The sequence below is a fragment of the Chenopodium quinoa genome, unplaced genomic scaffold (assembly GCF_001683475.1).
Source record: "Chenopodium quinoa cultivar QQ74 unplaced genomic scaffold, ASM168347v1, whole genome shotgun sequence".
Lineage (NCBI taxonomy): Eukaryota > Viridiplantae > Streptophyta > Magnoliopsida > Caryophyllales > Amaranthaceae > Chenopodium > Chenopodium quinoa.
The window spans coordinates 1,867,454-1,892,710 of record NW_018743878.1 but is presented as its reverse complement, the minus strand read 5'-3'; the positions used below and the strand labels follow the sequence as shown (position 1 = coordinate 1,892,710).

The following is a 25,257-nucleotide window of genomic DNA, read 5'->3' as shown; positions in this document are numbered from 1 at the left end:
AGAGTCTCTTTGTGAGGCATGGGAGAGATTCAAAGAGTTACAAAGGCAATGCCCACACCATGGGATTCCTAATTGGCAAGTCCTCCAAACATTCTACGGAGGACTCTCCCCTAAAAGCAAGACTAGCCTTGATGCCGGAGCCGGAGGCCCAATCATGAACAAAAGGGAAGATAAAGTGGAGAGCATCATAGAAGATGTTGTGCGCAATTATGAGGATTGGTACGAAGGTGAGAGGGAAGCCACTTCTAGCAAAGGAACGGTACAATCCGTCGAGCAAACCAATGCCATCACAAATCTTTCCAACCAAATGGTAAAGATGGCAAAACAAATGGAGGAGTTCATGAAATCAAGTTCTCAAAATACTTCCTCCCCTTCTCCCAAGGGAGGCCATGGTATGAATCCTTCTACTTCTTCTCCCTCTAATTACAATGCCATGCCTCCCGGTTGTATGTTTTGTGATATATGTGGAGGCTATGATCATAATTCTCAACAATGTATGTCTATAAGTGAAGGTCCCCCTCCCCATGAAAATGATGATAATGTTGAAGATGTTAATGCCATGAATTTTGTGCCCCGTGAGGGAAATAATGGAATGCAGCCAAATTAGAATCAAAACCTAAACCGTTGTTGGAATCAAAACCAAGGTTGGAATCAAAATCAATGGAATCAAAGTGGTGGTTGTTATGATAACCAAGGCCAAGGTAGGGGAAACTCTTCCAATTACAATGGAAGAAGCTACTCAAACCAAAGGCCCAATTGGAATCAAAACCAACAACACTATTCCAACAACCAACAACGTTTTAATTCCAATCAGGGTTCCGGGGGTAATAGACCTCAAAATGCTTCTACTTTCTCACAAAATAGTAGACCCCCCGGTTTTGACCAAGTAAGGCCCCATTCTCGAATTCCCCCTACTCAACCCCTCCTAATTGAAGCCCCTCCGGACCCTATGATGACTATGCTTCAAAATTTCATTAAAAATCAAGAAAACCATAATAAGAGTCAAGAGGAAGAAAAGAAACAAATCAAGGCACACATGAAAATGCTTGAGACCCAAATCTCTCAAATTGCCCAATCAAGTTCTTCAGCTTCTTCTTTACCTAGTCAAGGTGTCAACCCAAAGTCTATGTATGCCATTACTACTAGAAGTGGGAAGATCCTTGAGAGTGATCTAAATGTTTAGAAGAGTCCCGATGTAAGGATAGGACTTGAGGTTGAGGATGAGTCATCAAGAGAGAATGAGATTCTAGAGGGAAGTGCCGGAAAGAATGAGAGGGGTGAGAAAGAGAAATAGAAGGAACCCGAAAAGGAGAGCACCAAAGATCAAACATCTTTACCCCTTAATCTCCAACCTAGGAATGAGAGGTTGCCTTTTCCCCAAAGATTTGCTAGGTCTAGGCTTGATGTCCAATTCGGAAAATTTTTAGATGTAGTAAAGAGCTTGCATGTTTCTTTACCCTTTGTGGATGCTATGAAAGAGATGCCTCACTACTCTAAATTCCTAAAAGACCTTTTGAATGGAAGGAGAGAAGTTGAAACTGTTAACCTAACCGCAAATTGTAGTGCTATTCTCTCTAGTAAGCTACCAACCAAATTGCAAGATCCCGGTAGTTTTTCCATCCCTTGTTCCATCAATGAGATTCATTTGGGGAAGGCTTTGTGTGACCTAGGTGCTAGCGTGAGCTTAATGCCCTTTTCGGTCTACCAAAAGCTTAATGTGGGAAACCTTTCACCTACAAACATCACCCTCCAACTAGCGGATAGGTCCACAAAATTGCCTATAGGGAAAGTTGAAGACATACCCCTTAGAGTTGGTAAGTTCACTTTTCCGGTGGACTTTTATGTTCTTGAGATGGATGAAGATGAAAGAATTCCTATAATTTTGGGTAGGCCATTCTTAGCTACTTCTAAAGCAATTATAGATGTCAAAGAAGGTAAGATAACCTTGAAGGTTGACGATGATTCTATCGAATTTGATTTGAATAAGGTAATGAGACAACCTTCCTCTAGCAATGAATGCTTTAGAATAGATACAATTGAAAACTTGATGAATGAGTTTAGATACCCTCATATGCATGCTTCTAATGATCTACTTGAGAATGTTTTGTTGAATGAGAATGAGGTAGGTGATCAAAAGGAGATGCAATTATATGAGGAAATGCTTGATGAGAAAGAGGAGACAACCCCCGACCAAGAGATGCTCCAAACATATGAAGTCTTCCAAGTAGAAGAGGAGGAAATCTCCAATGGTAAGGGAGCTCCGAAGGTAGAATTGAAACCACTACCTTCGGGCTTGTTACGGGTTGGCGTATGTGTATTGATTACCGCCTGTCAAATTGGCGACGTTGCCGGGGATCGAACCCGAGTGACAGGCGGGAATACTTACCGCCAATTAAATGCCAACACTTCCAAAGACCATTTTCCATTACCGTTCATCGATCAAATGCTTGAGAGGCTTACAAAGCTTGCTTTTTATTGCTTTCTTGATGGCTATTCGGGATTCTTCCAAATCCCAATTGACCCAAAAGATCAAGAAAAGACCACTTTCACTTGTCCCTACGGTACTTTTGCTTACCGTAGGATGCCTTTTGGTCTTTGTAATGCCCCAGCTACCTTCCAAAGATGCATGATGTCAATTTTCAGTGACATGATCGAGGAAGAAATGGAAGTTTTTATGGATGACTTCTCTGTTGGTGGAGGCACATATGAGAAGTGCCTAATGAATTTATCTCGTTGTTTAGAAAGGTGTGAGAGTGCCAACTTGGTGCTCAATTGGGAGAAATTCCACTTCATGGTGGAAAATGGCATTGTTCTTGGCCATAAAATCTCCCAAGCGGGCATCGAAGTTGATGGTGCAAAGGTTGATGTGATCGAGAAGCTTTCTCCTCCCACAAATGTGAGAGAAGTGAGGTCCTTCCTTGGTCATGCCGGCTTTTACCGCCGCTTCATCAAAGATTTCTCTTTGATTGCTAAGCCTCTCACATCTCTCTTGCAACAAGATAAAGAATTTGTATTTGATGAAGCTTGTCATGAGTCAATTTGTAGGTTGAAAAGGGCTCTTTGCACTGCCCCCATTGTCCAAGGACCGGATTGGTCTCTACCATTCGAGCTAATGTGTGATGCGAGCGACGAGGCCATTGGATCGGTTCTAGGACAAAGAAAGGATGGGAAACTTCATGTTATTTACTATTTGTCCAAGACCCTCAATGATGGTCAACGGAATTATACAACTACCGAGAAAGAGTTCTTGGCGGTTATTCATTTGAGAAGTTTAGAACCTACCTCATTAATTCTAGGAAAATAGTGTATACCGATCACTCGGCTCTCAAATATTTGATAAGCAAGAAGGAGGCCAAACCGAGGTTGTTGAGATGGGTCTTGGTCCTCCAAGACTTTAATTACGAAATGAGAGATAAGAAGGGGGCCGAGAACGTGGTGGCGGACCACCTCTCTAGGTTGGGAGGTGCAAGAATACATGAAGACGGTTTACCAATTGAAGATGCCCTAATGGATGATGTCTTATATGCCCTTGAGGCAAAATCGGAGCCTTGGTATGCTGATATTGTGAACTACTTGGCTTGTAGTGCCATACCTCCGGATTTCACTCCTCAACAACACCAAAGGCTCAAGCATGAAGCAAGGAAGTATATATGGGATGACCCCATGTTGTTGAAGAGAGGGGTGGATGGACTTTTTAGAAGATGTGTTCCTAATGAAGATTTCCAAGATGTGCTCTTAATGTGCCACTCATCCCCTTGTGGTGGTCATATGAGTGCTCAAAAGACCGCTTCGAAGGTTTTACAATGCATGCTCTTTTGGTTCTCTCTATTCAAAGATGCTTGGCAATTTGTTAAGACTTGTGATAGGTGTCAAAGGACGGGGAACATATCAAGGCGTGATGAGATGCCCCAAAATCCGATTCTTGAACTAGAAATTTTTGATGTTTGGGCAATTGACTTCATGGGCCCTTTCATCTTATCCCAAGGAAACCGGCACATTCTAGTTGCCGTTGATTATGTTTCTAAGTGGGCGGAAGCCGTGGCATCTCCCACCAACGACTCAAAGGTGGTCATTAATTTGTTCAAGAAAGTCATCTTCCCAAGATTCGGTGTTCCTAAGGCAATCATAAGTGATGGAGGCTCACACTTCAAGCACCATACATTCAACAATCTTCTTTCAAAGTATGGTGTATCGCACAAGCGAGGCCTTGCTTACCACCCCCAAACAAGTGGTCAAGCGGAGGTCACAAATAGGGAGTTGAAAGTCATCTTGGAGAAGACCGTTCCTAGAACAAGGAAGGATTAGTCTAGTAAGCTCATTGATTCATTGTGGGCATATAGGACCGCCTTCAAGACTCCTATAGGGACTACACCCTATAAGCTTGTTTATGGGAAGAATTGACATTTACCCGTAGAGATGGAGCACCGAACGCATTGGGCAATAAAGCAAATCAACTTTGATCTCCACAGAGCGGGTGAGCAAAGACTTCTAGAGCTTCATGAGTTGGAAGAGTTGAGAATGAACGCATATGACAGTGCAAGCCTCTACAAAGCAAGAACCAAGGCATGGCACGACGCTCAAATTTCCAAGAAGGAATTTGTGGAAGGACAAAAGGTCCTACTCTACAATTCAAGACTCAAGCTCTTCCGCGGGAAATTGAGGTCTAGATGGAGCGGTCCATTTCAAGTATCCAAAGTCTTTCCTTATGGCTCAGTTGAGGTATTCAATGACAAGTACCCTCCATTCAAAGTGAATGGGCACCGTCTCAAGCCATACTGTGAGGGTCAACTGATTGAGAAGCCGGAAAATTTATCACTCATTGATGTTTTCAAGTCACCATGATTCCGTGTGAAGTACGTCAAGCTAGTGACGTTAAAGAAGCGCTTACGGGAGGCAACCCGGTTTCTAACCTCTTTGATTTTATTTTCTTTCAAATCGCTTTAACTAATCCATCTAACACTTTTCCCAATCAATTTTGATGTAGGTGTGATTGTGTGTGCCTACGAGGAAAGAGAGACAAGAGTAAAGCAAAAATGAGGAATTTTGTGAAATTGTGCTCGAATGAATACTAAAGAGACAGAACCTCAGCGCGATTTGGTCGCGGCTGAAGCGCGATCCGCAAGAGCAGAAAGGCGCGGGCGCGCCTGGTTTAGTCGCGGGTGCGCCTGTTATATGAATGTTAATTGCTCCCATTCCATAAAGTAGGAGCGATTTAAGCGCGATTAAGCAGCGGCTCGCGTCAAAAAGTAAGCGCGGGCGCGCTTGTTTTAGGAGCGGGCGCGCCAGCTCTTTGGTCCTAATACTCACCCAATTCCAGAGAATAGGAGCGATTTTTTCGCGATTTATGAGCGGACTGCGATGCCAAAGTGGCGCGGGCGCGCTTAATCGGAGCGCGGGCGCGACAATTGCTTCGTCTGATTTCCAGGGAGTTGAAGCGATTTTATCGCGATTTAGGAGCGGGCCGCGTTCTCACTTAGGCGCGGGCGCGCCTACCTTGGAAGCGGGCGCGCCTTCGTCGGGAGCGGGCGCGCCATTCTGGGTTTCAGAAAAAAATACGGTTCGTCTTTTATTTCCCCAATCTTCTCCAAACCCTCACAAACACAACATCACCCTTCTCTCCCTTCGCGGCCGCTCCTCACCACCATACTCAAGATCATTTCTTCTTCTATCCTCTTCAATCAATCATCCTCAAGCTTCAATCATTCATCTTCTTCGTTTGTTCATCATCAAAGCAAGCAATTAGTCATCCTCAACACCAACCGCGACGAACTCGTTTGCTACTCAAAACCCTCAACAATTTGACACCGAAAACAGCAATTTTTCGCATAAGGGTAAAGGTATTTAATTTCCTTCGTTAATTACTCTCTTTTGATTAATTTTTAAGCAAGGATTTTGATTATTCTAGGTTATTAGCGAAATTTGATTGATTATTGTTGAAATTACTGCTGGATTCTGTTGAAATTGTTGTTGTTGGTTATTATCTTAGGCTATATTCGTTGTGTCGGTTGGATTATTATTGCTTGTGAACAGGTACATTGTAGTTTTGTGGAGGTTAAGGGTGGAAATAGCCGGAGTTGGCTTTGAAAAGGAGTGAAAACAGAAAAAAAAAAAAAAAAAAAAAAAAAAAAAAAAAAAAAAAAAAAAAAAAAAAAAAAAAAGATAGGTGGGCAGTCATGAATCTAAGGATTGGGAAGAAGAGAAAAACTGCAAAGTCGGGACAATCTTCCCAAAACCCAGAGTCAGACCAACCCAATGCCTTACCCACCTTAAAATTCTTAAAAAAAAGCCACTCCTCCATATACTCCGAGATGAAAAAAGTTAAGTTGCGACCTTCTAGGCACTACCATCGTGGAGACATGATAAAACTCAGTATAAACGATGATTTGTGGATTCTTTTTGACAACCTTCGACTAGGGTCATTTGTAAACTCCACATTCATGACCTACGAAGAACCCACATTCAAGTGGATAGTTTAGAAAATAACGACTTTCGAATTTCTTTCCAACTCTTCAACAACCCCCACACCATGTCATTGGCAGAGTTTAACCGAGTCCTCGACTTTCACCCTGATGCCGACATTCACTACCCTCTTTATGAGAGCTTTAGGGAGTATAGTGAGTACGCTTGGTGGCGTTCCATTTCAAGTAAAAATGAGTTTTACACCCGGACTTCCATAGCCAGTGAGATTTGACACCCTGCCCTTAGGATCCTACACCATTTACTAGGGTATTCTATCATTAGTAAACAGGACCTAGGAAAGCTGACTAAGGAAGAGGTCCTTTTCCTATGGATAGCCACAAAAGGAGAGTATGCAAGGAGTTGAATTTGGGTTTCCTCTTCATGCAAACATGCCAGGCCATAGCAAAGGGGAAAAAGCAAGGGGATATACACTGCGGGGCGATGGTCACTAGATTGGCCACCAAGTTAGGATACACTGACCTTCTACCTCTATGCACGACTGTAGGTAGTAGTGGGGATATTTACCTTGACTTAGACCAACTCCGCCGCTCTGATTTTATTACTCCCATGGCAAACCTCAATGCTTTTAGGTGGTTAGTTAGAGGAGCCCACCATTGTTTCCTCCCTAAGCCTCACTTCACCTCCCTCACGCGTCAGTCCTCCAATATGTGGAGAGTTTTGAGAGATAGCGGGCAAGTGCCCGATGTTGATGGGGACGATGAGGTAGGGATAGGTAATGAGGAGGAGGTTCAGGAGCAGCAGCAGCAGCCGGTTGCCCAGCAACCCACATGTACAGGTACATTTCAGCTGTCTGATATAGCTAGGCAGTTGCAAGCAATTTATGAGTCACAGCAGGGCCACCATCTGCAGCAACAGGCCCTCTAAGACTTAGCTGTGGATAGAGGAGTGATTGCTCCCCCCGTGAACTACCCTAATTGGCCGCCTCAACACGGCCTTGTTTCTTCTTGGGGGGGGGGGACAATCTCCCCACTTACCCCTACTGGCAAGGTCCTTTCGAGCCTAGTAGGGAGCTCCGCAGTTTCCCAGAGGACGGGCAATACGATTATCGTGTGCTTGGCGGGTGTGACTTTAAAGGGGACCCTGCTTACCCCTATGTGCATCCCGATCACCCCGCCCCTCTGTATTCCCAGTCTGAGGACGCTCCCTCTGATCCTTGGCCTAGTTGGCAAGAGGATCTTTACAGAGGTCACTACGGTTGGCCACCGGGCTTTGACGGTGGTTGGGGCCTTTTTGGCCCCCCTGGTGGCTTCACTTATGACGAGCCGCCACGTCGGTCTAACTCACCTAGTGAGCCTGGCTCTAGTGGCCAGTAGGCTACGTCCCTTGAGTATATCTCTCTTCCCTGCTTTTCTATGCTTATTTTAACGAGTAGGAGATCTACTCTTGGTAGGGAGTGACCCAGCTGGGATTCTTGCTTGCCTGTCGATCTTTCTTTGTTTTACTTGTACCTTTATGTTGCTGCTGATTCGCATGACTCTTGTCTTTCGTTGGTTTTTGCCCCTGTTTACTGATATGGTTGTTGAGTTTTTGATGTGTCTGATGATGATGCTGTTTTGGGGACGCTTCTCTCGGTTTGATGGATACCGGCGAGTCCGTCCCCCATGTTTCTCCTGACGATGATGATGAATATGATGATCGCTGGTATTCGCCGACATGGCGATTGACCGGCGTGTGAATATATGGTTCGATGATTTCTGAGGTAATGATTGAATTTAGAGTAGATCTAGTAAATTTGTAAGGGTAGATTAGTTTATAGTGAAGCAAAAATAAAACTTTCAAAAAAAAAGAAAAAAAAAAGCCGAATGAGTGTTGCATTCTATTTCTTAATTTCATTTTTCATTTTTTTTAATCTTTCATATTTTTTAGCCTTCATTCGGACCAACGCCTTTTGTGTTTATAGTTTATTTTCTCTTTATTTGGATACTCACCCCTTCTAGGACGCATGCTTTCACTTTGGATATTCTCACTTGGGCATCATTTCGGTGAGATCTTTCTTTTTTTTTTCTCTCTCTATTTTACGTTTGTGTGCTTTAGGGTAGCCTTAGTTTAGATTGGAGTTGAATGGTTCGAGGTTGTATGCTCTTGATTCTTCGGAATCTGGTGATCGTTGATATTGATGCCGAACGATCCTTGTTTGACGATTGGGAATTATTTGCTTGCATGCCTTTTGCCTTTATACTCCTTTGTTTTGTATCGGATTTTTCTTTTGCTCAAATCTAATCATGTGATTGTTGTATATTTTGTGTTTATTGTGAGCAATAATTAATGGATTGCATTCTTGAATGCCTTTCTTCCTAAGGATTAAGAGTTTCCACGTTCTTGGATTGCCATTGGTTGACTCTAAGATATGTCTATGCTAAGGTAGTTGTGCTAGAACTCGTAAGGCCCACCGAACCCAAATTCACTTGTTTGTGGTAAGAAGGTGTTGCCCTCATTGGGGGATTTGAAGCCCTAAAGGTAGTTTTTGTAACTCGATGTGAGTTTTCTTGTTCAAGCCTCCAACACTTATTGTATGAGCGGCATAGGATCCTTACCAAGGCATGCTTAGATCGAGAACTTGATGTCTAGCTACCCGAGATCGCGACCGAACTATATCTAGGGAGGACAAAGGCATTTTCTTCGGTGACTATTTTGCTTTCCTAAGGTTTAGCTTTTCATTTGTTGCTTCCTTGTAATTTCATTTGCATATCCCCCTTGCTAACCATGTTGAGCCTACATCTCCTTGTTCTTAGCATCTTACAAACCCTATGGCCCTTTTATTTCATTTTTCCCCCGTAGAATTGTGAAGTTTGAGCCAAGAAAGTTTGTTGTAATTTTGGTTTGATAAGTTGGAAGATGATGGTTTGGTATGGAAAGTAAGGTTGTCTTTGATATTTTTGGTATTTAATAAAAGCAAATGTGAATTCCGGAAAAAGCCGTCCATAGTTATAAAAGGCACGGACAAAGTAATCCAAGGTTGACAACAGCATGAGCTATTAAAAAAAATAAATAAAAATAAAATAAAGTAAATAAAATATAAAATATAAATAAATAAAAATATAAAATTTTTTGCCAATTTGCAATCAGATTTTGATGTAGTGTCCTCCCTAGTTTGCGCATTGAGAACAATACTCAATTCAAGCTTGGGGGAGAGATTCTACGCATTTCATTTATAGTTTTGTGAGATTGTGTTGAAAAATCTTGGGGGCGATGTATTTTTGTTTGGAAATTGGTGATATTCTACGTTGTTTTCGAGAATTGGCGCCATTCTTTGCTTCACAATTAGGATTTACCACCAAATTTTCATATTTTTCCTCACCTTTACCTCCTAGCCTACATTACAACCCCTTTTAAAGTCCTTTCGACTTAGATTGGTTGAGTCACTAGTCGGTGGAGGGAGCTAGATTTCAAGCATATGGAGAGAGCATGACTTAGTAAGATGTCGGGTCACCCTTGTTTCATTTGTTCCGGCTCCTTCGTGGAGTCATGAGATGCTACCTTGAAGGGTGGATTTGAATCCAGATGAGGGAACGGGATAAGAATGTATGGAATGCGGGTGGAGTGGAGCATGTTAGAGTTCTCTATGCTTAGCATAACTTATCTTTCAATCAACCATTGGCATCCAAAAACGTGCTTACTCTTAGTGCTTAGAAAGATTGTCATCCATCTATGCATGTCTTTTCATTATGCTCTTCATTTCCATGTTTTATTCCGTGCTTTTAGTTGATTTTCTTCTTTATTTGCTCCTTTGTTTGGGTTTGTTTTGAGCATGTTGCCAAGAGTTGTGGGTTTAACTCTTTGGAAACCCCCACGAGAGCATACTCGTCCTCATTGGCAACTTTGAGGTTTGAATGGCTTGTTGTTTATGCTAAAAACAACCGTGATTCCTACGAAAGTGAGTTAGTGTAAATTCTGTTTCCCCCTTTTTTTTATTTTGCTTGTGTTTGAATAATCGTTTCTCATTCTCCTTCGCCTTTAGCTTTGCTCGAGGACGAGCAAAGGTTTAGCTTGGGGGAATTTGATGAGTGACATTTATGTCGCTCTTAGGACAGTCTTTTCTAGTAGTTTTAGTAATAATTAGGTCCATTTTAGTATGTTTTTTCTTTGATCCGCCTAGTTCGAGTATTCTACCTTTGTGGTGCGTAATGTGTACTCATATGGTTTAGGTAGTCTATGCTCCCCTCCCCTTTCGTTGTATTACGCCTTGCTTTCCAGTTTTATGATTGCAGGTATATGTCGTTGATTCGGAGATGGAAGGAACAAGGGCGAAACGGGAAGAAATCCAGACCAGGAAAATCGCGCGGGCGCGCCACTAGAGGAGCGGGCGCGCATCCCTTAAGAGCGGGTGCGTTGATGAGCTAGACCAACCATTAAATACCCACTTTGGAGCGGGCGCACATTTCTAGGAGCGGCCGCGCCATCATTTAAAGCGCGGGCGCGCCTGTCTGGTGCTGATTCAAATCCCGGTTTCAGCCCAAATTAAAAAAAGGGGAGGCATAACGGCTAACGAGGGAGAACATTCTATGATAGGGATATTATTTTAGCATAGAAACCTTAGAGGAGAGCTTTTAAGGAATTTTTCTAGGTTTTTGTTTTAGCCACTTTTGTATTGAACAATCTTGATAGTTTTTAGTGTAATTTTCATTGTCTATCAACATTAGTTTTACTCTTAGTTTTTGAAGAAGTAATTTTGCAACATTGATGTATGGTCAAGCTTGGATATTGAATGATGTATGGCTCTTTATTTGGATTTCAATGAAGGTTTTGGTATATTTCTTTATTTTCTCTTGTTTTTATGATTAAAGTTTCTACCTTTGTTAGTTTAGTTGATAAAAACTTTGTCTTTCTTACTATTTCATTGGTTATAATGTTTCTTAGTATGATTGTAGTTGTAGTTATGACTAGTGAGTAGTTTCTTGTTGCTAGGGGTTTGGTGAAGATATGCTTTGAGTTTGATGTATGCTAGGCTAGGTTAATTTGGAATATTTGTGATTAAATCTTCCTTGTGCTTATACTTATTAGCCACTCCATGTTTATGGCCATATGCATGTTGTGGTTGAATGACGTGAACTAAATCGTGACGATAGTGCGACTTAGGAATAGTCATTAGGTGATTGATTATTGCATGACCTTAGCTTGTATGCCTTACGACGATAGTGTGAGTGTATGCTAGCTAGGAAAGCTCTTAATCCCGATAGGCGATTAAAGAGTATTCTTGATATTGCCTTGTATGAGTTGCTTGGGTTACATGTAAACCTATTTTCCGATGCCCAACTTCGTTGAATTCATAGCATGTTTGATCCTTCCCCCTAGTGCTTGTTTTAATTGTTATTCTATCCCCTTTAGTCATTACTTTACCAACCATACTTCTTGATCGAATTAGATTAACATTAGGAGATAAATAGCGGTGCTTAATCGTTCCCCTGTGTGCGACCCTTAACTTGCCTCTATGCTCTTTTAGTTGCATGTTTAGGAATACAAATATCATTTGATAGAGGTGTCTTAGTTAACTTATGTACTTCTCTAACAGTGCGGGATGACTTCATGTCAATGACTACCTATACCTTCTCTAGGTTTGCCTCTATTCCCCTTTGATCGATTAAAAATCCAAGAAACTTTCCAAACTCAACACCAAAGACATATTTCTTGGGATTATGCATGACCTTGTGCCACCTGAGTGTGGTGAAGGTTTCTCGGAGGTCAGCAAGGTGATCTGTATGTAGTTTGGATTTGACTATCATGTCATCAATGTACGCCTCTACATTCCTACCAATTTTATCAATGAAGATTGTATTAATCATACGTTGGAATGTAGCACGCGCATTTTTCAAGCCAAACGGCATCACTATAGAGCAGAATAATCCTTGATCAATGACAAATGTCGTCATTTGTTGATCTTTTTTCCACATGGGTATCTGATGAAGCCCGAATAGGCATCCATAAAACTTACCATGGCATGTCTGCCTGTAAAGTCGACCAGACTATCGATCTTTGGAAGTGGGTAGATGTTCTTCGAACATGCCTTGCTCGGATCTATATAGAAAACACACATGCACTGGGTCCCATTTGACTTTTTGACAAGGACAACATTAGCCACCAAATGTGGGTAGTGACATTCACGAATGAACCTGGCTTCTAACAACTTCTTGACTTCGGCTGCTGCCGCCTGATTTTTCTTCGGGTCAACGGCGAGTCTGTGGACAACTTTGGGCACCTCCTCCACCTCAAAAGCAAAAACATCCTTGAATTCCTTTAACATATTGTGTAAGTTTGCCCCTAATTTAGCAAAAGCAACTGTCCCAACCTTAACAGTTCTTTCCGAACGTGTAGCGTCCAGAGCGACATCAATGTGCTCTCTAGTCGGCAGGTTACGAAGGTCATTTGACCGTTCCCCGGCCATTTATTGCTATTGCTTTTCTCTTTAGACGGTTACTTGTAGGTCGACCTTTCATTTTTTTATCGCCTGCTGGTGGGACAAACTCCGTTTCCTTGATCTCTTCTAGATTTATTAGCTCCACATCTTAGCCGACTAATGTAGGATTGATGTCTGATAGGTAGCACTCTCGTGCCACCTTCTGATCTCCATTTTGAGAACCGATGCTTCCATCATCTCTTTCAAATTTCAACAGCATGAGGAAGGGGATTATGATGGCCTTGGATTCATCTAGAGTCGGACGGCCTAAAATGAGATTATGGGCGACCAACTGCTCTACCACTAAGAATTGGACGATCATATTCTGCCCTTTTCCCTTTTCTCCCAGCCGTATTGGTAGATCAATTTGTCTGATTGGGTATACAACTCCGCCACCAAAACTAACCAAGGGATGAGAGACCTAAAGCATGCTGCTTGTGGTTAACTTCAGCTTTGACAAACATTACCAACCGATTATATCAGACGAATTGCCGGTGTCAATAAGGATTCGATCTACCCTTTGGTTGGCCACCTTGCATTTAATAACAATGGAGTCATCATGCGACTGGCGGACCTTGCCTCGGTCCTTTTCAAATACGACGACCTCAGGAAATGAGGCGGCAGACATTTGACCTTCGTCAACTGAGTTGACTATTTTTTGAACATGATCCTTAGTGCCTCTGATTGTTTGGTCGCTTAAAGCGAAGCCGCTAGTTGTTGTACAAATGATGCCCAGATCTATGTTCGAACCAATGTCAGCTTTGGCCTCCTTTTTGGACGGCTGCTTGGGGTCCATCTTTAGAGACATCTTGGACTTAAGAATGTAGGATTTTAGCAATCCTTTCTTAGCCAACATGTCCAATAGCCGCTTGAGACTGTAGAAGTCATTGGTGTCATGGCTATATCCTCATGGAATTGACAATACTTGTTCTTGTCACAATACATGGCCGAAGCTTTCATTGTCGAGGGCTTTTTAAAGCTTACCCGATCCTTAATCTCCACGAGGATGGAGTAGCAGTCTCTTTTTAACTTGTAGTTTGGGACATACGATTTAACCTCGTTTTTTTTCTTCTTGGATGGCTGAATAACACCGTGTACCGCCCAAAACTCTTTTTTCTTCTTATTCTCTTCAATTTTTTAAGCTGGTTCATCTTTCCGACTCCCGTTCTGTATGTCAGATTTCTTTGAGTTCAACTACTTGCTAGAAGAGCTGAGTTTAGTCGCCTATATATAGGCTTCTGCATCCCGCAGCACTTCTAGAAGAGTGAATATTCTCTTCCGAACGAGGTCGAACTTTAAGGCTGACCCGTCCTTCAAACCCTTGAAGAAGTCTGTGAAAGTGACTTCGTCAGGCAGCCCTTGAATTTGAATCCTCTCCAGATTAAACCGCCTAACGTATGAACGGAGCACCTCACGGTCTCCCTGAACAACCGCCCCAAGTCGATAGTTGTCTTTTGACCGATATGTTCATCGAGAAGTTTGAGGCAAACAAGAACGCAAGTGTTTAGAAATTTTTGATGCACCTAGACGGTAAGTTGTCGAATCACTGTTTGGCAATGCCTTTCAGCATGGCTTGGAAGCATTTGCACCATGGAGCATTATCCAATCCCTATAAGTACATGAGGTTAGTATACACCTTTAGGTGGTCTTCTAGGTTGGTGGTGCCATAATAGGTACCACCCAGAATATTCTTAACCTTGGTTGGCTGTGCCGTCTCAATTATGTCCTTGGAGAAAGCCGAAGGCTGTTCTCCAAGTTTGTGCAGACGATGCTGCCAGTCCAAGGGTTGGACTTGATATGCCTCCTAACGCCCAAAGAGGGTAGGTTGCTGATAAGGTTAGGCAAATAGCCCGTATGTTTGGTGAGGCACATACGGCGCCGAGCCTATTACATTTGGACCAGTGTGGGCGGACTGGTCGCCCGACAGGTGCTTCTGTGCTGATTAGGAATACCTTAGCGAGGTATTCTTGAACCCGTCTGGCATTGTTGGCGTTGATGTCGTGTCAGATACCTGGCTATTCCTCTTGTGCTCGATAATCTTCCGAGAATCAGTGTAAGTCTTCTTGCTACCATCCGGCTCTATATGCCGGATGGGCTTTCTTATCACCTTCTCTGGGTGACAAAATTTGGTCCAGGCAATTAAGGGCCTAGCCCCCTCCTTCTACTTGGGATGCGGAGTGAGCTTCTTATCTTTTACTACCTTGGCCTTCTTAGAGTGAGAAGGCTTCTTAGCCGATAAACCCTTGCTTGGGCCAGCCGTCTGACTTTTGATGAAAGTTTTCATCTCTCCCTTGAAGTCGTTCATGAACTTCAAAAACTCAAAACAGGTGATGTGAGAAATCAACCATTTAGCCTTAGGATTGCCGGCTAACTTGCTCACACCAGCTTGGTTTTCATTCTGTTCCTTTCTTCATTTTTGACGGATGCATTTTGTGATGAAGAAACCATCTTCGGCCGTATGCAGTTCCATCTCTAGTTCCGACTCAGTATCATGGTTTGAATGGACCACTGCTTCTGGATGCTTGTCCTCAGGAGGTGGTTCAGGTTCTAGATAAGGCATCTTAGAGGTACTTTCCCCACAGACGGCGCCAAATGTTTCAGGGTTTTCTAATGTGTCCTAGGGGAGAATTACGTCACCAAGACTAGATCCTCGACGCCTGTACCTGCAAGAAAATGGAAGCTCCGATTGTTCGGAGTTCCTCCTCCAACGCTCAAGTTAGTACCAGGTGGAGTGTAATATATGCCAAAAGTAAATAGGGTAGATCTTCTAGGATCCCAGGATCTTGGGAATCACCATAGAGAGAGATTATTGTAATAAGTGTGTAAGGTTGTTAAGAATTGTGTGTATATCCCAAGGTAATAAATTCCCCTATTTATAGGGCATGGGAATTAGTGCCCTTATCCTAGGTTATTTAACCTAGGTAATTGGGCCGCGCCATTTTTACGACGCCTCGAGATTTGAGCCCTTCAAGGCTGTCATTTCCCTAATGATGAAGAGGTGCCACATGTCAGTTGCTGATTGCTCCCATTAGGACAACTTGGGGTGACACCGTCACCCTCTGATTTGACCATGTGGCTAGGGTATTTTTACCCTAATCAACGGGGGTATGTCAGGAATCTTTTCCCTCCCATGCAATTTTTTCGCAACATGTTTTATTGAAAATAGGTAATGCGATAAATGTAAATGGCGTATATACAAAATACGTCATATGTACAAATGTCAGATATACAAAAATAATAATAATAATAATAATAATAATAATAATAATAATAATAATAATAATAATAATAATAATAATAATAATAATAATATTAATATTAATAATAATAATAATAATAATAATAATAATAATAATAATAATAATAATAATAATAATAATAATAATAATAATAATAATAATAATAATAATAATAATAATAATAGTAATTAATAATAACAATAATAATAATAACAACGCATTTTCTAAAAAAAAAAAGGGAATCACGATGCTCAGCGACCTTATAAAGGATGTTGCACATTCTGAAAAATCCAAATCAGAGATTAATACACAATCATGTAATAATTTTGGTGTAACAAAAAAAGAAAAAAATAATATAGAGACCAAAAATTACCGCAACCATCTGATGGTCACGGCATGACAAAGCCACGAGGGCTCTCTGATAAGTAGCACGGAAAGCTCACAGAGTCCTCTTCATGCCGTTCACAGTCTCCCGTGGAACCTGTTTGAAACACCAAGTAGGAAAAGTTATAAATACGTATAAGATAGATAAACACTTATACACCTATACAAAACAAAACATATCGACTCGACTTTCTTAAGGACGTACAGTTTATCCTCATCCTCATCTGCTGGAAAAGTCTCGTGGATTACCGATCCAAAAGCATTGGTGTACGATATCTCCACTGCAGAAGGTACCCAACCATACAGCACGACACTCTATAAGAAACCAAACAAGGTCAATATCTGATCTTCAAAAAAAAGAGAAAAACTTATAAAATCAAAAAAAGAAAAACAAATCGAAACAAAAGTTGGAAAAAGAGTCAGCCAAACCCCAGGTAGCACTAACTACTTCGCAGTATAAACAAGAAACGCATGAGCACGATCCTCGGTAAAAAGCAAGTTCGAACGCAACATCTGGGTCGAAGGATCCGCAAAAACCAAAGGTTCCTTAGAAGAAAACAACCAGACAACGTGTTTCTGAAAATCCACGTGTCTTCCCGGTGGATCATGGAGAGTCCCTAATAGAGTGCCCAGAAACGACAGTGAATGTTGCCTGCCCGGAAAGCCTTAGGGACCCCACTACTAAGCTCCAAGGGCGAAGTTCAGCCTACAAAATACATGAACATGTAAATAAATGACCATAACAAAATGATATGAATGTATATTGTAAACCTATACTCACCGACGCACGAGTCGTTCAGAGAATCCTCTGGCAAAAGTCCCCGGCTGCAGTAGCTTGTCTCTTCCCTATCTTGACTAAGCAATGGCCTTTAAGGAAACGAATTGGATCGAGCGTCCTAGGGGCTAAAAGAGGCAGGTACGAATACTCCTAGGCTTAAACAAATAAAGAAAATAAACAAATGAGATTAACTTCAGAATACACCGAGAATCAAAACATAAGAAGAAAAACATACCCTAAGCTTAATTAGAACATACCTCAAGAATATGACCATGTCATGAAATAGAGATCCAGAGCACCTTAGTAACTGAAAGGAATGGTGTCCTTCCAACAAGTGTATTATTCTGATAGAGGGTTCAGAATTATTACAGAGCTAATTCTTCAGTAAGGTCAAGTGATCGGAATGCCAAGGTGGAGGCCGCTTCCAATCAGTAATATTAAGGTACAATTAATATTACAGCTTAATCTTAACTGAACCCTTCGGGTCGAACCCAATCGAACAACCAATCCGAGACGACGAATTAATCCGAAGGATACAATGAGTCGACAGAGTTTTACGAATACAGACGTCGGATATCGAGCCTAGGGTGTTGAGATCGAGCGTCGCATAATCACAAGCAACAAGTATGAGCATAGCCGTAGCTAGGCTAGGCTATCTCATCGCAAGCCTAGGTGCACCATGTTTGTGCTAGGCACACCATGGTTTGCTAGGAAAGGCATGAATTCCTAGGCGCCATCGCAGCCCTAGCATCATGCCTAGGTGCCATCGCAGCCCTATCATCATGCCTAGGCGCCATCGCAGCCCTAGCATCATGCCTAGGCGCTATCACAGCCCTAGCACCACGCACAGCACCATCGCAGTGCTAGGCACATGCGTGTGTCCGTGTGCGTTTGCACCATCGCCCAGCAGCCTTGCAATGCAGAACCGAGTCTTAGCACGCGTCAAAGGTATAACTTTTATCCTTTCTTGTGTTTAATTATGTTTTGCTTGTTAATTGCATTTATTATGGGGGCGAGTCTTAGCGGGTTTCTTTCCACGTAGTGTGGGTCACTACGAAACCCAATAGTAACTGCCGCGGAATCCATCACTCGTGTTGCCCTGCCAATAGCAGTAAGCATACGGGCATACGACAACTCCGCCCAACTCAGATTACCCACCTGCCATAACTCACTAAGTAATATGAGTAACCCATTAGCGAAACATTCTCCTTGACACTCAAAACGGTGACGGATAGAATGTGAAATGTTGAAATGTTGAAATGTTTCATAGTGGAATAAAATTTTTACTAATAAATTTCACAAACTATTTAATTGTGGTTTACAATTAAAAAATAATTCCATTTGATTTGACGATATTCAAAATAGGGTATCAAGACCATGTCTTGGATAAGGAAACACCTATTATGTGAACGTTGAATGTCAAATGGTAATTATCCCTAATTGAGGCCATTTGAAAGTTGGACGATTAATGACCACATGAGATTAGTGTGTAGTATGATTTATAGCACCCTTTCTTGTGCTACAAGGACATGATTGTGATAAATCATTTGCACAGGTATTGGTTTAGAACTATACCGGATCGACCTATGAGAATACTTTAAGAGACTTATCAATTGTCATAAGTATATCACTCATTACGGCTATCGGAACCTCTTTCCTCGACCATGATTGTTGTTAGTTCTCTTATTTGAGTACTAGTCCACTTTAATGTTGTCAAACGTCTTCCATAAAAGGGGATTATAAAAGGCAACAATTGGGCGGCTAGGGCCTCTTAGTATGGAAGCTAACAATGCGAGACTGGGAATGTCCCCCTACTAATAACAGGGAACATGTCTTTGTTGTTAACAAGGCCTCTCGAAGAGCGAGACTGTGAAAATGCATGGTCATGCTCAGATGGATTTTAGAAATCATCTGCTTATTGATAGTCAAACTCGGAAATCGAGAAACACTTTTGGACGTAATAAGGATGATGAAGAATCTTACCTCATAGTTCATGAAGAGACATTAAGTGACATAGGAAATAGGCTATATACAATTAGCACACTTGTCCGGAAGGACAAGAGGGAGATTAAAAGGAATGGTGTCCTTCAAACAAGTTTATTATTCCGATAGAGGGTTCGGAATTAATTAGAAAGCTAATTATTCAGTGAGGTCAAGTGATCGGAATGCCTAGCTAGAGGCCACTTCCGATCAGTAATATTAATGAATAATTAATATTAAAGCTTAATCTTGACTGAACCCTTCGGGTCACACTAAATCGTGTAACCGAACTGAAACGGCGAATTAATCTGAAGAATTAAATGAGTCAATAGAGTTTTACAAACAAAGACGTCGATTTACGAGCTTAAAGCGTCGAAAGCAAGCGTTGAGCGTCGAGTCGATTTTAGGAATCGACGAAGACAAGAAAAATAATCAAATAGTACATCGTGCTAAAATTGTGGCATACTAGCGGACCCAGCCAAGAGAAAGGCCGCCATTTGGGCGTGCCTTGAAGCCCAAGGGTTGACGCTGGTCTTCCTTGCATTAACCAAGTGTGCCATGTACATGGGGTTAGTGGGTTTATGCTTGCCCTCCAAGGATGGGTTTTTGGTCCTTACATACTACCTCTTTATGTGATGACACTTGTCATTTTTTAATTGTTTCATGACCTTTAATTTAATTAAGAATTAAATTAACATGTTTTTCTCACTTTACCAACTATCCCACATTGAAAGATGATAGGAATTCTTGAGGAGATTTCTCTATAAATACCCATCATGGGGTATTGAGACTTTCACTTGAGTTGGTGAACTTTAAGGGATCTCCAAGAAGAGAAAACGTTTGTTCTAATATCTCTAAGTTATTTTTTGTCTAGCCCCGACTAAGCTTTAGGGTAGGGGCTGGCTTAGTTCGATAGCGAGGGTGATAGCCATTGGAGGTTCGCGCATTTGCAAGACTCTACGCTTTCAAGTCTGAGCTCTAAGTAAGAGCAAAGCACGCTACAAGGGTAATGATTTTTTCTCTCTCTTCTTGTTAATCATGTGATCATGGTTTTAATACATGCTTAGTTACTTTAATTTGTGTGCGGATTTTGGGCAGGTTTCCTTTCGCGTGGTGTTGGACATGACGAAACCCAACACCATTCTCTACATAGGATAGCATTATAAGATGCTTCTCCTCTTAATACAAAGAACGCTGAAACAATCTTAGTAGTATATATATATACTTGGGTTTTAATACATGCTAACCCTTTAGTACGTTCAGACTTACCATTGAAACCAGCTATATTAATCTTTACACTAGCCAAATCCTTTTTTGCTTTTACCAATCTTAAGAAAAACATACAAACGCATCAAATTTATAATGGATCCTATATCAACTAATATTATCCCTAGTTAAAACCCTTCAAAATTCACAGTCAGAAAAAGAGGTTTGTTATGTGCATTATTAACATTGTAATTTCTTAACATATGTCTAATGACTAATTATTCCTGATCATGTGTTACCGTTTCTCTACTAGGTGAAATAGATGATGCCTTATTCAGTTCAGCAGATATAGTAGAGAGTTTATACTTACCTGCAGCTTCTTCTTAATCCACTTCATCTGCCTATGGTCTGGTGCCAAGCTTCACCACTTCAGCTCTAAACTCCACTCGTAAAGTCACAGTATTGCAATCTATCTCACAATCCTCCTTTGAAACATACAAATCAAAACCTTCTAGGTCATACAAATCAAGACCTTCTAGGTCATTGTCACTAGTAGAAAAAAGCAAATGGTCGGCCCCATATAGGCAACGGTTATAGAAATCCGCTTCCAAAAACCCACCAAAAAAAACAAAAATTGAGCTGCAATAATGGGCAGCAATTTTGACTGAACCACTTCCCATTATGAAATGAGAAGCGGTTTGAACCGCTGGCCTTTCAAAAAATTATGTGGGATTTTCCCTAAAATTCCTTTTTCACTCTATATCTAAAACCCCCTACTATCTCTTTCATACTCTTTCACACATTCCCTTCTCTTTCTCTTTCACTCTCTCTTTCATGCTCTGTCGCACGCCACCACCTCTAGCGCACCCCCACCACCTTCACTCTCTATTCAAGCCGACGCTATTGCTGCTTCATGCCACAACCTTCTTGCTGCTACTGTTGGTTCACGTTGCTGCTTCACGCGACGTTCACGCTACTGCTTCCGGTGATCCACGCCACCACCACCACCGAGTACACCACCACAACCTGCCGCACCACCACCACATACTCCAGGCCAAAGTCGTTCACCACCACCCTGCAATTCCTCAAGCACTACTGTTGTCCCTCTCACTTCAAACAATTCACATGCCACCACCACCATCAAGGCCTACTCCTATCAACCCACATTCCCTCTCTTTCTCACTCTCACATTAGGGTAAGTTCATGTGAATCTCTCTTCCTATTCTATTCTCAACAATTTACCAAACTAAAGTTAGGGTTTTAGAATTAGTTTACCCAATTTTTAACTTAATTCTTCTATTTATTCTTATCATATTATTTTATTACATAATGTTAATTGTTACTTAAATTGTCTATGATGTTAAATGTTTTAGGAATTTGAGTAGCCATAAAGTGATTTTTTTAAATAGAATAATTATTAGTTAACTCGTTAGTTTGTTGAATTTGGAATGTGAAATATAATGTGGTGGAATGTTTTGCTTTTTTATTGAATGAAATAAATAATATAAATATTGGTAATGCATTATATGAATGAGTGAAGTGATTAGTAAGCTTAATTGGAGATAATGTTAAATTAGCATTAAGTTACTATAATTTTGAAATGCACTTTAAGTGTTTGATGAAAGGCTTTAAACTTATATTTCGGTTTTGATTGATGAATGATGTGCTGTAATGTAGGTACTAATTAATTACTAATTTTATGTCACTAAAAAAGACATAAATGGGAAAGGGAGAAGGCATTACTTTTAGGCCACTTTTGGTATTTTAGGCCACATAAATTGTCCTAAATGTTGTTTGATAAGCTATTTTAAGTTATATATGGCCTCCTAAATATAAAACTCATCTTGTTTGCCATGACATATGTGTTCTTTCATCCATTTAACTATTTGATACAAAAATGGGAAAGGACAAAGGTATTATTAGTCTTTATAACTTGTCAAATATTTTCATTAATTACTAAGCTTATTTTTTTTAATGGGTTGTAGATTCATATAGAAAGCAAAATTTGTATTTGAAGACTACATATTTATCTCAAGCGGGAAGTTTTTAGAAAGTGTACATCCATTCAACTTGAGTTCTTGGTATGAGCTATAAACCTTTCGTACTAACATATAATTCTTTCTCTTTATCCATTCTACATGTACATGCATGTGTGTATATGAAACTGTGTATTTTTAAATGACAAATAAATGCAAATAATTTAATGCTTGCATCAGCATATGCCTAGATACCCGTTCGAGGCTTTCTCAAAGTGTTGAATAGTCCCCGGTTGGGAATGTTTTTGGATGTTTAATCTCACTTAGGTAGTGAAAAGGAATTTCTCGGCTTATGATTTCCTCACCCTGTTCTCTGGGTATATATGTGGGTAAGTAATTACCTACATCGTGTACTTGGAGAACTAGGGGGAAATGCTGCTGGATTTTCCTTAAAATTTAAAAGTTGGCATACATTCACTAATGAGATTAGACGTTCAAGGATGGGTTAGGTTGGACTGATAAGGACCTTTTGGTAACATTCATTTTAATACCATAGGAACGATATATATGCTATGTACTTTTTATTGACATAATATATGTTGCATTTACACATTTTTAATAATATGTTGGAATGTTTAGAGGCAATTAAAACGTTGATGGATCATGGTTAGATGTATGGTAGACGTGATACATTGGAATTCTTTTATGGGGTTCAAGAGTTTTGCAAGAGTGCTTCACAACATCAGCTTAGAACGGGTGTCAATTACCTTTATTGCCCATGCGTCAATTGTAATAATGTCACCATGGTCAATAGTGTTCATACCATCAGAGATCATGTCATTTGTCGTGGGTTTAAGCCTCAATGTCATGTGTGGATTTGACACGGTGAAAAGTGATCGTATAGAAGGAATGTTGATGGGAATGATATGTATGAGAGAAACGACGAGATTTGTGTGGACGAGGAATATAGGAATGATGATGGTGTGGATTGGAATGGTGATGGGGACGAGGATGAGATTGAGGTTGATGTTGATGGTGATGGTGATGACTTGGATGAGATGATGCATGTTGTTGAAGGTGAGTTTATAGACCGACCTGATGTATTAGAGTCATTAGCAAAGGCTGCCAAAAAGCCTTTGTATCTTGGGTGCAAAAAATACATCAAAATTTCGGCTATGCTAACACTTTTTATACTTGTCACTTTATTTTCTAATTCATTTGTAAATAAACTAAAATTTTTCTTACAAAAATTCAAACCGAGGAAATAAACACCCAAGGCAGATGCTTGAGCAAATGCAGCCAGGGCCGTTGCTGCTTGGGTTGTTGTAGCCTAGTGTGGTGCTTCCCTGGTTGCAGCTCCCTGGCCTACTACTGCCGAACCTGGCTTGTGATGAGCCTGACTACAGCTGCCTAGACTGATGATGCCCTAGGTGGTGCTGCCCCTGGCTGGTGCTGAGCCAGGCTACAGCTGCCTTGGCTGCTGCTGCCCTGGGTGGTGCTGCCCTGGCTGCAGCTGCCTACGGTGCTTATGCCAGGCTGCATCCGCTTGGGCTACTTCTTCCCTGAGTGGTGCTGCCCTGGGTGGTGCTACCCTAAGTGGTGTTACCTAGGCTACATTTTCTCAGACATAATCTTCCATGGGTGTTTATTTCCCCAATTGAAATTTGAAAGTGACATTTGAGACCATAATCACAAAAATGGAAACGGCCGAAGCCAATTTCGCCTTAAAACCTCATTTTTGTTCTAAATTAAAATTAAAATTACCAAATTTGATCATTTAAGTAAAATTATATCTTATAATCACAAAATAGTTATATTTGATGTAAGTAAGGTGGTACTCCAATCATTTCACTAAAAAACACATAAAAGGGAAAAAAAAAAGGCAATTTAGGCCACCTTTGGTAACTTTTTGTCCCAAATTATCCTAAAAGTTGTCCAATAATATCTTTTAAGTGATACAAGGCCTCCTAAACACAAAATTATCTTTTTAGACACGACATGGGTGTTTGTTCATCCATTTGTATATTTGATACTTAAATGGGAAAGAATGAAGGCATTTATAGCCTTTATAGCTATATCGTGTTCTGAAACCTGACTAGTTTTCACATCAATGTCATATTACGCTTTTAATTCACATATATACTCATTTAGGATGTAAATTAATTTTTTTTTTCCTTCATTTGAATACAAGATAAAAATATAGGAAAGGTAGAAGTCAATTTCGCCCTGAAACTATATTATTTGTTCTGAATTATACTTAACCTTACCAAATTTTCTCATTTAAGTGAAATTAAGTCTTATAATTACAAAATAATCATATTTGACGTCACGTAGGTATTACTCCATTCATTTCACCAAAAAACACATAAAAGGGAAAAAGAGAAGGCAATTTAGGCCCCTTTTGGTACCTTTTTGTTCCAAATTGTCCTAAATGTTGTCTAATAAGATATTGTGAGTGATACAAGGCCTCCTAAATACAAAACGTATCTTGTTATACATGACATAGGTGGTCGTTCACCCATTGGACTATTTGATACAAAAAGGGGAAAGAAAGAAGACATTTATGGCTATGGCCTTAATTGCTCTATCGTGTTCTAAAACCTATCTAGTTTTCACATCAACGTCATATTAAGCTTTATATTCACATATTTACTCATATATGATGTAAACTAAGTGCTTTTTCCTTCATTTGAGTACAAGATAAAAATACTAGAAAGGTAGAGGCCAATTTACCCTTGAAACCTTTTTTTCTTTGTCCTAAATTATACTTTAACTTGCCAAATTCGCTCATTTAAGTGAAATTATGTCTTATAATCACAAAAT

At 40.7% G+C, this 25,257-nt stretch overlaps 1 protein-coding gene across 1 annotated transcript; it reads left to right on the top strand.

Annotated features, from left to right (window-relative positions):
* Positions 1-4,416: 4,416 nt before the first annotated feature.
* LOC110686558 lies at positions 4,417-4,842 on the top strand. Its single transcript, XM_021863174.1, has one exon. The coding sequence runs from the start codon at positions 4,417-4,419 to the stop codon at positions 4,840-4,842; it is 426 nt and encodes a 141-aa protein (XP_021718866.1).
* Positions 4,843-25,257: the final 20,415 nt, after the last annotated feature.

What these genes read in the sequence shown, in the direction of transcription:
- LOC110686558 (XM_021863174.1), top strand. Translation starts at nt 4,417, where the DNA reads ATGGAGCACCGAACGCATTGGGCAATAAAGCAAATCAACTTTGATCTC.